Below are 13,773 nucleotides of genomic sequence, written 5' to 3'. Positions count from 1 at the left end.
TTTTAGTTTCATTCTTATTTGAATAACAGGTTCATTTCTTAAACCTTGTGAACTTCAGTTGAGAGCAATGTTCAGAAAATCTGTTCAAATTATAAAATATGCTTGGTTTATCTCTTATTTGGAGAACACAATCCACGGCCTGTTTGTTTCATCACTTCTCTTTCTTTGCTTTGTTCCCACCTTTCTTTCCTTAATTCTTAAATTAAATTAAATTTCTTTAAATTCAACAAACATTTTTTGTATTTACTATGTGAACAAAACTGTTAGATACTGAGAGAGCTAAAAAGATAAGTGATGCCTGCCCTCATGGTGTTTGCATTCCTGTGGGGGTAATCATGCATGTACAAAAATAAGTTTACTACCCAGTTGATTTTGGGGAGAGAACTAAGAAGGCCTGCTCTAGGCATTCCATCTGTCATCTGACTTTCCCCCTTCCTTTTTAGTGTGAGTACAGATACCTTATTAGAGACTGTTGGAGAATTTAAGCTTTTCCTTAACACCTAAAAAACTCCTTTTTCCATTTTCTTGGTATGCTATTGGAATTATGCTTTGTAATTTGATTGACTTGATTGTTTGTTTTTTAAGGACAACTGAAAAAGGCAGCTTCTTGGTTGTTTAAAAATGCTGAACCCCTAAAGTCTGTCTCACTAGTGTCTAACAGTAAAGATAACCAGGGGACTCTGCCAACACAGTTGATATCTGGAGTAGAGATTAAAGCTGAAAGTGTCTGCATCTGTTTTATTGATGACTGCATGGATTGCGATGTTCCCCTTGCTGAACTCACCTTTTCCCGTGAGTATGGATTTAACTAATCCAAAATGTTCCTAGCGATTGAGGAATCTTAATAGGCCTCTTTTTTATATTGCTCATGTTTATTTTCCTAGTTAGTACATTGGGTGACATTTAGATAATCAATTTAGCATTTGATTCTTTTTTTTGGCCCAGAAATTTTTAAACATTAATTAATAAAGAATATTTTTCCATGGTTACATGATTCATATTCTTTCCCACCCCTCTTTCTTTTCCCATCCCTGAACTGATAAACAATTCCACTGGATTACACATCTATCAGTGTTCTAAACCTATTTCCACATTATTCATATTTGCAATAGAATGATAATTTAAAGTCAACATCCCAAGTCATATCCCCACCAAACCATGTGATAAAGAAAATGTTTTTCTTCTCTGTTTCTGCTCCCACAGTTCTTTCTCTGGATGTGTGTTCTTTCTCGTAAATTCCTCTGGATTGTTCTAGATCATTGCATTGATTCTAGTAGAGAAGTCCATTACATTTGATTGTTCCACAATGAATCAGTCTCTGTGTACAATGTTCTCTTGGTTCTTCTCCTTTTGCTCTGTGTCAATTCCTGGAGGTCATTCCATTCACAAGGAAATTCCTCCAGTTCATTATTTCTTTTTGCATAATAGTATTCCATCACCATCAGATGCCACAATTTTTCAGCCATTCCCTAATTCATGGACACCCCCCCCATTTTCCAATTTTTTGCCACTAAAAAGAGCGGGACTGTAAATATTTTTGTACACATATTTTTCCTTATTATTTCTTTGGGGTACAAACTCAGTAGTGCTATTGCTGGATCAAAGGGCAGGCAGTCTTTTAAAGCCCTTGGATGTAGTTCCAAATTGCCCTCCAAAATTGTTGGATCAATTCACAACTCCACCAGCAGTGTAGTAGTATCTCAATTTTGCCACACCCCCTCCAACATTTATCATTTTCCTTTACTGTTGTATTGGGCAATCTGTTAGGTATGGCATGGTACCCCAGAATTCTTTTGATTTCCATTTCTCTGATTATGAGAGATTTAGAACATGTTTTCATATGTTTATTGATAGTTTTGGTTTCTTTATCTGAAAACTGCCTGTTCATGTCCCTCAACCATTTATCAATTAGGGAATGTCTTGATTTTTTGGTACAATTGACTTAGCTCCTTATAAATTTGAGAAATTAGACCTTTGTCAGAGGTTTTTGTTATAAAGATTGTTTCCCAATTTGTTGCTTCCCTTCTAATTTTGTTTGCATTGGTTTTGTTTGTATAAAACCCATTTAATTTAATGTAATCAAAATGATTCGTTTTGCATTTTGTAATGTCCTCTATCTCTTGCTTGGTCTTAAATTCCTTCCTTTCCCATAGAACTGACAGGTACACTTTTCTGTGTTCACCTAATTTACTTATAATTTACCTCTTTATATTTAGGCCATTTACCCATTCTGAATTTATCTTGGTATAGGGTGTGAGATGTTGATCTAAACCGAATCTCTCCCATACTATTTTCCAATTTTCCCAGCCGTTCTTGTCAAATAGTGGGTTCTTGTCCTAAAAGCTAGGATCTTTGGGTTTATTGTACACTATCTAGCTGAGGTCATTTACCCCAAGTCTATTCCATTGATCTACCTTTCTTTCTTTTGGCTAGTACCATATTGTTTTGATGATCACTACTTTAAAGTACAGTTTAAGATCTGGTACTGCTAGTCCTCTATCCACTTTTTTTTCATTAGTTCCCTTGATATTATTGATCTTTTGCTCTTACAAATGAACTTTGTTATAATGTTTTCTAATTCTATAAAAAAGTTTCTTGGTAGTTTGACAGTTATGGCACTGAATAAGTAAATTAATTTGGGTAGGATTATCATTTATGTTATGTTAGCTCGTCCTACCCATGAGCAATAAATGTTTTTCCAGTTATTTAGATCTAGTTTTAATTGTGTGAAAAGTGCCTTGTAGTTGTGTTCATATAAGTGTTTGTCTTGGCAAATAGATTCCTAGATGTTTTATATTGTCTAGGATGATTTTAAATGGAATTTTTCTTTCTAACTTGCTGTTGAGTTGTGTTGGAAGTATATAGAAATGCTGATGATTTATGTGCATTTATTTTTTATCTTGCAGCTTTGATAAAATTGTTAATTATTTCCACTATCTTTTTAGTTGATTCTCTAGAATTCTTTAAGTAGAACATCATATCATCTGCAGAGAGTGACAGTTTAGTCTCCTCATTGCCTACTTTAATTTCTTTTTCTTCTCTAATTGCTCCCACTAGCATTTCTAGAGGTGATAATGGGCATCCTTGCTTCACTCCTGATCTTATTGGGAAGGCTTCTAACTTATCATCCTTGCAGATGATGCTTGCTGATAGTTTTAAATATATACTGTTTATTATTTTTAGGAAAGGCTCATCTATTCCTATACTTAATAGTGTTTTCAGTAGGAATGGGTGTTGTATTTTATCAAAGGTTTTTTCTGTGCCTATTGAGATAATCATGTGATTTCTGTTGATTTGGTTATTGATATGGCCAATTATATAGATGGTTTTCTTAATATTAAACCATCCTTTTAACATTTAATCCTTGTATTTTTCTAGGAGGAAACTTGGATTTTCTTAAGTTGTGTAGGTTATCCCTGTACAGTGGAAATAGACAAATTTCAACAATGCCATATATCTTGAATCAACAGCTCTACAATATAAATAATGCCTGATCTCTTAATTTCCCAATGTTTAGTGATTGTAATATTTATTTTGAATTCTTACTCTTTTATTTTTGCCTTTAGCTTTTTTCTTAATTACATGTAAACAAAATTTTTCAATATTTGTTTAAAATTTTTTTTAATTCCAAATACCTTCCTTTTTTTCTACTCTTTGAGAAAGCAAGCAATTTGATATAGATTATACCTATGTAGTCATGGAAAACATTTCCATATTAGCCATGTTGCAAAGGAAATCCAAGGTAAATCCCCCTTCCCCCCCAAATAATAATGTTTAAAATGTATAATTCACTCTGTTTTCAGACTTCATTAAGTCTTTCTTAGGAGGTGGATAAAACTTTTTGTTATAGTTTTTTGGATTTGTCTCGGATTCTCATATTGCTGAGAATGGCGAAGTCATTCACAGTAGATTATTGCTGTTCTTGTTTATAATATTCTCTTGGTTCTGCTTATTTCACTTTGTATCAGTTCATGTAAGTCTTCCTAGGTTTTTCTGAAAGCATTCTGCTTATTTCTTATAGCACAGTAGTACTCCATCTCAGTCATATACTACAGCTTGTTCGAGTGTTTCCTGTTTGATAAGCATTCTTTCAATTTCCAATTCTTTGCCACCACAAAAAGAACTGCTACACATATTTTTGTACATATTAGAATCTCCCCCTTCCCCCCTATGATCTCTCTTAGGAATGGACCTACTAGTGGTCTTGCTGGGACAAAGGGTATGCACAGTATTCTAATCCTTCAGATATAGTTTTGAATTTCTTTCCAGAGTGGTTGGATCAATTCACAACTCTATCAACAGTACATTAGTATTACCAACCTCTTTTAGAAGACAAGAAGTTTAGAAATTTATCCTATGAGCCAAATCATTTTTCCAATAAACTGCCAGGTTATATGCTCCCCTGAGACCCAGTCACAGTGTTTTTTTAAAAATAGATGAAATTAAAACAAAAATATTCCTTTTAATCACTTACCTTCAATTCAATCCATTGACTTTTCTTGAATTTAAATCCCTGTTAGGGAAACAGAAAGATGAATAAGACGTCATCCATGGGTCTGGTGGCATCACTGTGGTCAAAGTGAAGTCTGTACACAATAATTACAGAACAAAATAGGATATAATAAATGAATGGGAAATTCTATGTTCCTCATGGTGAATTCTGCACTACAATAGATAAGTGGTAGAATGAGACTTCTACATGCAGACATGAAAATTTTATTGCCTTGTTTAATCATAATTTTGTGTCATTTTGATTAGTGACCAGTAGTAAGTACTGAAATGTGGCTAGAAAAGACTCTTTGTGTGAAACCTTTTGGCTGAACTGAAACTGCATCCTGAAGTCAGTGATTTCTAACCAGTAATGCCATTTGGGTTTTGGTAAGGCAATCTTAGAATCCTGCTTGTTACCCAAGAATCATTTTGTTGTCCATCATGTCTGGCTCTTTGTGAATCTCAGAGTAGCTACTGGGTTCTGGAGCAGCACTCATGACTGCTGGGACTGTCTCCAAGAGATTATTTTCTCTCAAGAACAGACTTTTTTTTTTTTCTTGCAGTAGGCTTATGAATTGAAGTGAACTTAAACTCAAGCCATGGCCTTTTTTTTTCTCTTTCTTGCCTTTTCTCCAGGTATCACAAAGATAAATTGCTTTAAAATTGTTCTTTACTGTTCATTTGGCATCAGTTTCATTTGCTCTAGATTGGTTAGTGACTATTGCCTCTGTGATATGAAAATCACTTTAAAAGACTGATATATATTAATTTAAGGTCACCAAGGAATTCAGCTATGTAATTCCTAAATGAAAACTCAAGTCAGCAGTCAACCTTTTATGGAGTTTTTTTTTTTAATTACTAACAGGAAGAAGAAAGGTATTAGAGAGAAAGAGAGAGAGAGAGAGAGAGAGAGAGAGAGAGAGAGACAGAGACAGAGACAGAGACAGAGAGACAAAAGGGAATAGGGCTTAAATACCCACTCTACTTAGGCTGGGCCAAAGGCCCAAGGCCTTGGATAGCCGAGGCAAAGAATAGAGATCAGTCCCTATCACTCATGTGACCAAAATGGAGAAACAGTCTGAGGGCCTCCACTCCAAGCAACAGGCTCCAATCACCACCCTCTCCCTCCACACAGGCAGTCCCCAGACTCCTCAGCTGTCCTCTACCTCACTTCCTGTGTCTTACCTGTACCAATGGTGGCTCTAGCTTCACCCAGGACTGCCCAGAGGTCTGTCCCCTTTGCACATGTCTGTTGAAGGCCACATTCTCAAATAACTAAATCTTGAGCTTTGCTGCAGCCCTTCCTAAATCCTGTTATCTTGATTAGGGTGGAGGTTGTAGTTTCCAAGACCTGATTCTGTCATTCCAAGTATCTCTATTGTTATTGATCAGGAAATAGCCAAATCCCATCTTCTAAAGAATGGTTTGAACAGGGTTGAGTAGTTTTGAAATTCACACCTCCATTGCAGATAGTTTTTGCATTTTTCTTTCCTGTCTTAGATTAGCCTTTGGGTGATGGGGTGGAATTATGTAGTAGATAGTAAAATAAAAATAAGATAGAGAAAATAATTCTGTAGGAGACAGATTTATGTCCTGGAAGATAATGAAATTGTCATGGTTAACTGTTTTCCACTCTAGGTCCAGATAATTATTGTCTGTATGACCCTGGGAAAGTGACATAATCTTCCTCAGTTTCCCCATTTGAAAAGTGGGAATGAAAATAGCATTTACCATCCAGGATTGTTGTGTGGATAAAATGAGATAATATATAAAAGTGCTTTGCAAAGCTGAAAGTGCAAAATAAATGCTGGCTATTAGTTGCTATTATGATATTCGTCTTAGAGTTTGTTATTCTCTGATTTCTTGTAATCTATCAAATCATTTCTGATCCTATTTAAATGAAAAATAGGCTCACACCTATACCAAAATAAGGTCAAAATGGTTATATGATTTAAACATGAAAAAGTGATATTATAAGTAAATGAGGTGAACATACAATAGTTTACCTGTCAGATCTATGACGAAAGGAAGAATTTAAGATCCAACAATTGATTGAGAACATTACAAGATATAAAATTAATAATTTTGATTTTATTAAATTAGAAACAGTTTTTGTACAAACATAACCAATACAACACTGATTATAAGGGAAACAATAAATTAGGGAAAATTTTTTATAAGAAATTTCTTTGATAAAGGTCTACTTTCTCAAAAAAAAATAAACAATGAAGTCAAATTTATAAGAAAGTAAGTCATTCCCCAATTGATAATTGGTCAAAGGATATGAAAAAGTAGTTTTCATATGAAATCAAAGCTGTCAATAATCATATGAAAAAATGTTCCAAATCCCTCTTCATTAGAGAAATGCAAATTAAAACAAATCTGAAGTACCATCTCACACCTATCAGATTGGCCAATATTACAGTAAAGGAATGTTGGAGGAGATGTGGCAAAATTGGGACATCAATGCATTTTCTGGTATTGATCTAACCATTTTGGAAGCCAATTTGGAGTTATGCCCAAAGGGCTTTTAAAGAATGCATATCCTTTTATCTAGTAATACCAATACTAGGTCTGTATTCCAAAGAGATTTTTAAAAGTGTGAAACGACCTGCTTGTACAAAAATATTTATAACTGCCCTTTTTATGGTGGCAGGGAATTGGAAATTGAAGGGATGTCCTTTAATTGGGGAATGGCTGAACAAATTGTGGTATCTGATGGTGATGTAACACTATTTTGCTATAAGGAATGATAAAGAAGATGATTTCAGAAAGAGCTGGAAAAACTTATTGAACTGATACAGAGTGAAAGAAGCAGAAACTGGAAAACATTTTACACAGTAACTGAAATATTGTGGGATGCTTAAATATAATTGACTTTGCAACTAACAGCAACAAAATGATCCAGGACAATTCTGAGAGACTCATGAAAAAGAATTCTATTTATTCTCTCTAGAGAAATAACTATTAGAGTAGAAAAGAAAATGAAAATATATGATTTATTACTTGTTTATTTGGCTATATGATTTGGGATTTTCATTTATAAGATTTCTGTCTAATAAAAATGTATAATATGGAAATATGTTTTGAGTGATAACACATGTATAACCCAGTGGAATTGCTTGCCAACTGAGGAAGGTGGGGGGAAAAGGGAAAGGAGACCACATGAAACATGTAAATTTGGAAAACCTATGTGTAAATTTGTTATTGGAAGAAAATAAAGATAAAATAAAGGAAAAAATTAAATAAAAAATTGGGCCGACTTTGTCCTATCTTGCTATTTAGCTAAAGATTCTATAGACTCTTACCTGAGGATAAGCAATAAATCATGTTAAAAAACTTAAAAAGAAGTTACTTCTCTAAGGTTATTCAAGGCTGACAATTACTTTGAATCATGCTATGGAAATGATTGTTTTGAGTCCTTTTTTTGAAGTTGAACCTCTGTTGTGTCTTTAACCTTGAGACCTAAGGTTTATGATGAGATTAATTATCTCTTTGTATGTGTGAATTGAGGTGACCCATGTTCCTTACCTTTGCTTCAGTGCAATGATCCATGTGTGGTTAAAAAATAAATTGTCATTGCTTTTCCGGTCCTTGGGTCTTGTCTGTATCTACTCTTAGGAAAATATTCTGAGTTTTCTATAGGTCATTCACGTGTTAAATTGATACCTTTGAAAATAGAAAGTTTTTAGTCATATATTTGTTGATTTTTTTCCCCTTGAAATTTGACTTTTAGTAGTGTCTCTTTAATGTGAGTATTCTTTTAATATTGCATTAAAGTCCTGGTCACTTTTATTGTAGGTTTGAATTTTCTCCAGCATGTGAGAACTAGCCCTGAGGGTAATGCCCATTTTATGCTTTCAGGAGATTATTATAACCGTGCACTCTCAGGTAAGTGAGAACCTAGTGTTTGGAATATATACACACACATACACATATGAGTTTAAATGTACACATGTGTATATTATATTATACTATATGGTTGTGCTAGAATACATTTTATATTGGATGAAGACAAAAGGATAAAAAAACAAAGAGCTATTGGACTACAGACAATGAAAATGATTAATCTTTAGAAACGTATCTGATAGGTCAGTGATGGAGAACTTTTTAGAGACCATGTGCCTTGCCCTGTCCAAACCCCCCCCCCCCCTCCCTTTCAACATGCTGTTCCCCTTTCCCCCAAGTGCTGGGCATACCCTGTCCTCCCATATCCCATTAGACTGCTGGATGGAGTGGTGGGTAAAGTGAGAAATACCCTCAGTGAGTGCATAGGCGGGGAGGGGAGTGGCCCAAGTGCTCTGGTCCCCTCCAGCTCTGCTGCCTGTGAACCACCCACCTTTTCCACTGTGAGCTGCTGAGCAGAGGGGTGGATGATGTGAAAAAATGTCAATAGGCACAATAGAGACAGGAAGGGAGCAGCTCTGCTCGAGTCCTTCTGCTTTTCTAGTAATAAAGGTAGGGGCCATTGCTTGCCCTCAGAGAGCACTCTGCGTGCCATCTTTGGCATCACTGTGATAGGTTATAGCTGAAAAGAATTGATTGATTTTTTTGGGAGTGGGTGGGGAGATAATTTAACCATTTTTGATCCTTAAAGTTTAGCTTATCCTGGGAATATAAAACTGTATTAATAGTTTTTGTTCCCTGATTTTTCCTCCATTGCTATGGCTGTGTTAGTTACTATCTGGGTCTTCATTAGTAATTTTTATTGATAGCTTTTGTTTTTACATCACCTATATTTCCCAGCATCTGTCTCCTTGTCTTTGTTGAGAGTTATCTTGCATCACAAAGAATTTTAAAAAGAGGAAAAGATCCAATAAAACTAAGCAATGTATTGAAAAAGTGTGATGGTGATATTTCACACCCACAGCCTTCAACTTTTGCAGTTATTCAGTTAACAAGCATTTGTTAAGTGCTTCCTGTAAACTGCATCTTATATTTCTTTTTTGGGACAAAGCTTGACCATAATAATTTTACGGTATTCTGTTTCCATTGTTTTATGTTCTTTCCATTGATACTCATGATATTTTCTTGATTCTACTTCATTTAACACTAGTTCAAATAAGTCTTCCAGAGTTTCTTCATTATAGTCATTATTTTTAATTGCACAGTAATATTCTACTACATCTGTGTACCACAATTTGTTTAGCTATTCTCTAATTTATAGGCACTGAATCTGATGTAGGGGAAAGCTAGGGGGGGCACAGTGCACAGAGTAAGGCTGAAGTCAGGAAGGTCTGAGCTCAAATCTAGCCTCAGACACTTACTAGCTGTGTGATCCAGGACAAGTCACTTTACCCTGTTTGCTTCAGTTTCCTCATCTGTCAGATAAGTTGGAGAAGGAAATGGCAAACCACTTCAGTATCTCTTCCATGAACATATAAAACTAAAACCCATTCCCTAAAAGAGAAGTAATCAAAGTTTAGAAATAAACAGTTCCTAAAAGAAATTGTAAATTATTAACAACCATATGGAAGAATGATCTAAATCACTAATAATAATAGAAATGAACATTGAAATAACTCAGGTTTCACCTTATATCCAATAAACTGACAAAAATGATAGATAATATAGAAAGAGTCAATGGTGGAAGAGCTGTGGAAATATAAGCACACTAATAAATTGGTAGTGATAAACATGATATGTATATATACAAATATATACATATATATATGTATATAGATATATCAAGAAAGGTAAAAGAAGAGTCATATCAAATTTTCATTGTTTATTAGTTGTTTAAGTTGTGTTCAACTCTTCATAACCTCTCTCGGGTTATGTTCATGCTGGTTGAAATAATTTTTCTTAATAAATATTTTCCTTGTTTTTCCACTAAAAATGACATAATTTCTAATACAGAGAGCTAGTAAGACTATACATATATTCTGAGCTCCCTGCTTGAATAATTGGTTTATATTTGAGTTGGTCAGAACTTGATATAATTAGTATGCATAAACAGTTAATCCAAATGGATCTCTCCCGAATGAATGAGGTGCTAGAGTAGTTTGACAGAAGGGAAAAACACCTCTTTGAACTGGTACACAAGAGACTCCTCTCTGTATTAGGCAGGTATTTCCAAGGTAATAAGCTTTGTTGTTGGAAGATTTGCAAAGGCCCTTTTTTCAAAGTTGCCAGAAGTCTCTAAAGGTAGGGCTGATTACAGTAGGTTACATTATTTTACTGAATCATATAAGTCTTTCTAAAGGAATTTGTGTTTATAATGATTATTTTGAATCACCTGCCTGACTACATTATGTGTTACATATCTAAGTCAGTTGCTTGGAAAGTGTTGAAGCAGCTACTTTTGGATTGAATAAAACAAGATTCAAGCCTTATTTCACATTACTCCCATCCATGCAGTCTCTATTCAACCAAAACAGATTTTCTCTTGAAATTGATATTCTATTTCTTGCTTTGTGTTTTTGTTATACCCAGTGTCTAGAATCCCTTCCCTCTGTACTTCATTGTCAAAATCCTTATCTTTCTTTTAGATTCAGCTCAGTTTTTGCTGCCTCCTTCCTCATGTCTTTCTTACTACCTCTTCCAAGTTACTAGTTCTTTTTCTGTCCTCATATTGCCTTGTTTTACTTTATCTGCATATTTATTATATTTTTTCCAAGAGAAGCTTCATGTAGCAATCTCCTTTGTTTCTTTTTCTGTCCACACCCAGCATTTAGTGCTTTTGGTATAACAAGGATGTACAAAATGTTTATTGGGTTGAGTTCTGTTAGAAAACTTAGTTTTTTTTTTCACATCTATAGATTGATTATTTAAATATCTCTATTAAAGAATAATTTTTCTGGAAGGATGTAAACATTTCCAGTTTTCATATTCAGAGTTGCTGACTTATGTAAAATGTTTCACTTCAGTGGTTCCTTGACCATCCTATTGCTTTATAACTAACTTGGGTCTGGGATGCTTTACTTAATTTTGACATCAATAATGGCTCTGTTTAGTAGATACATATAGTAGCTGTTCTTGCTATCTGGCAGATGGTGCTTTCAAATAAATTGGAAGTAGAAAGCCATCAACTGTGGTTTACTAGACCCTTACTAGACAGTCATTAGGAATTATTAGCAGCTTTCCTCCCTAATTTCTTTGTATCTGTTGAACAAATGTCATTTTCCTCTTTTATTTTAGGCTGGGAGCCATTTATTGAGCCATGGCCATGCTCTGTATCCTGGGAACAACAGGCAGCTAGCCGCCTCCATCCTCCAAGACTGAAGTTGGAAGCCAGGGCCAAACCTCGTTTGGATATCAATATCACCTCTGTATTGATAGGTAAGAATCTAGAGCATTGATCTGGCTGTGTAAATCCCTTTCACCTTTGTCTCAAAGACCAGTAAAGTGAATGAAACCCTAACATTTGTCTAAGTGATTCAGAAAAACTTCTCTGTTCAACAGAATTGACTAATGCTTAGGGTGACAATAATCTAGTGTTGCCATTCTTTTTTTTTCTTCCTAGTTAACTGATAATAGAATAGGGCTAGCTTGCTATTTTTTAAATCAAATTTTATTCTTTTCAATTAGTAGTGATCCACCTTCTGTCTCTCCAGCCCTCTTCTTTCCCCATTAAGAACTAAAGAGAAACAACATTCCCTTTAAAAATGTGTATAATCAAGCAGAACAAATATCTTCATTGACTATGTCTGGAAGAAAGTCAATCTATATCTATATTTCTGTCTATCTAATTCTGCATTCTCAGTCTTTCACCTCTAAGACAGGACCTGGTGGATAGCATCATCATTAGTCCTCTGTAGTTATGGTTGATCATGACTGATCAGAGTTCCTAAATCTTTCTGAATTGTTTATTTTTACAATATTGTTGTGATTGTCCACTCTGTATCTGTTCATACAAATCTTCCCATGTTTATTGAAATTTTTCCCTTCATCATTTCTTTATTGCATTAGGTCTGTCACATTTATATATAATAACTTGTTCAGTCATTTCCCTGTTGAATACTAATTTAGATTTCCATTCACTATCATTCCAAAAAAGCTACAAATACTTTTATACATCTTTCTTTTGCTTGGGTCTGATTCTTCCCTTAATGACCTTTCCTTCTAATTGCCCTTTCTCTCTTCACTCCTTGCTCTTTTCCTTTCTATTTCTCTGTTGAGAAATTGATTTTTGTACCCAACTCTGTGTGTGAGTGAGTATGTGTGTGTGTATGAGAGAGTGAGTGTGTGAGTATGAGAAAGAGATATATACAGACAGACATGATCAGAACATAACTTTGATATATTAGTGGAAGATGGACTAGAGTAGGAAGAGACTTGTAAGAGGGAAACCCACTAGCATACTGTTGTTGCAATAGGCCTGATGTGGTGATGATGTCCTTTACCATGGTAACGACAATGTTCGACAAGAGAAGAGAACAGCATATGGGAATCATGCAGTCATGAAGGGAAAATTAATGGGCCTTAACAACAGATTAAATATTGGAGAGAGGTCAGTAATGGTGAGGAGTTAAGGATGAAACCTGTTGTGAGCTGGGGGCTAGGAGGATAATGGTACTCATAATGTTAATTGGGATGTTAGAAAGACAGGCAGGTTTGGGAACAAAGATAATCCAGTTTTGAATTTGTTATATTTAAGACTTCTATGAGACATCCAGTTTGAAGTATGAGGCAGGTTTAGATGTGAGATGGTAGATCAGCAGAAATTAGAGCTAGATAAGTAGATTTAAGAATGATCTTTATAGTGATCATTTTTGGATCAATGGGAGCTAATGAGATTGTTAAGTGAAGCAGTATAGAGAAAGAAGAGAAGAACAGTCAGATGAAGAGGAGGAATGTTAAGGTTTAAAAGAGCTGCTATGATGAATGATATATATATATGAGCAAAGGCAGCCAATGGTGAGAGTGATCCAAGGCACAAGTTTAGCTAGGTACATGTGGTAATTGGTTAAGGGTACAAAGGTCTTAGAGGACAGTGTAGTTGAACTCATTCAGCCAAGGGGTCAAGATGAGGAAGGGGGAAAGAATGTAGCTGGTACAGAGGTGATGGCTTGGAAAAGAACTGAAGGATGGAGGGATTAGAGAATAGTATGAATGAAGAATAGGATTTGGGAGTACCCAGGCAAAAGAAGTAAAATGACAGTAGATTGTAGCCAGATAAGAGGATTTCATCGAAGTAATAGGTTTGTGAGTGATGACAAGATCAAGGATATGACCATTTTTGTGTATGCCTGAGGTGGCATAGAGGAGCTGCTCATATTTAATGTGTGAGTTAGGAATCATGAAGTTAGAGTCTTTTAGACAGCATAAATATGTATATTA

At 34.9% G+C, this 13,773-nt stretch overlaps 1 protein-coding gene across 6 annotated transcripts in view; it reads left to right on the top strand.

Moving 5' to 3' along the window:
* Positions 1–13,773, top strand: part of VPS13D (vacuolar protein sorting 13 homolog D) — a 415,828-nt gene that overhangs the window by 117,520 nt on the left and 284,535 nt on the right. For all 6 annotated transcript variants that reach the window (XM_007491757.3, XM_007491755.3, XM_016422198.2 and 3 more), the window contains 3 exons: positions 586–792; positions 8,293–8,382; positions 11,632–11,772. In XM_007491757.3, coding sequence (XP_007491819.2) covers positions 586–792; positions 8,293–8,382; positions 11,632–11,772 — 438 coding nt within the window. The remainder of the gene's footprint in view (positions 1–585; positions 793–8,292; positions 8,383–11,631; positions 11,773–13,773) is intronic.

Source organism: Monodelphis domestica, chromosome 4, assembly GCF_027887165.1.
Source record: "Monodelphis domestica isolate mMonDom1 chromosome 4, mMonDom1.pri, whole genome shotgun sequence".
NCBI classification, from domain to species: Eukaryota; Metazoa; Chordata; class Mammalia; order Didelphimorphia; family Didelphidae; genus Monodelphis; species Monodelphis domestica.
Note: the sequence above shows the minus strand (reverse complement) of the source record. Positions and strands in the feature narration are given on the sequence as shown.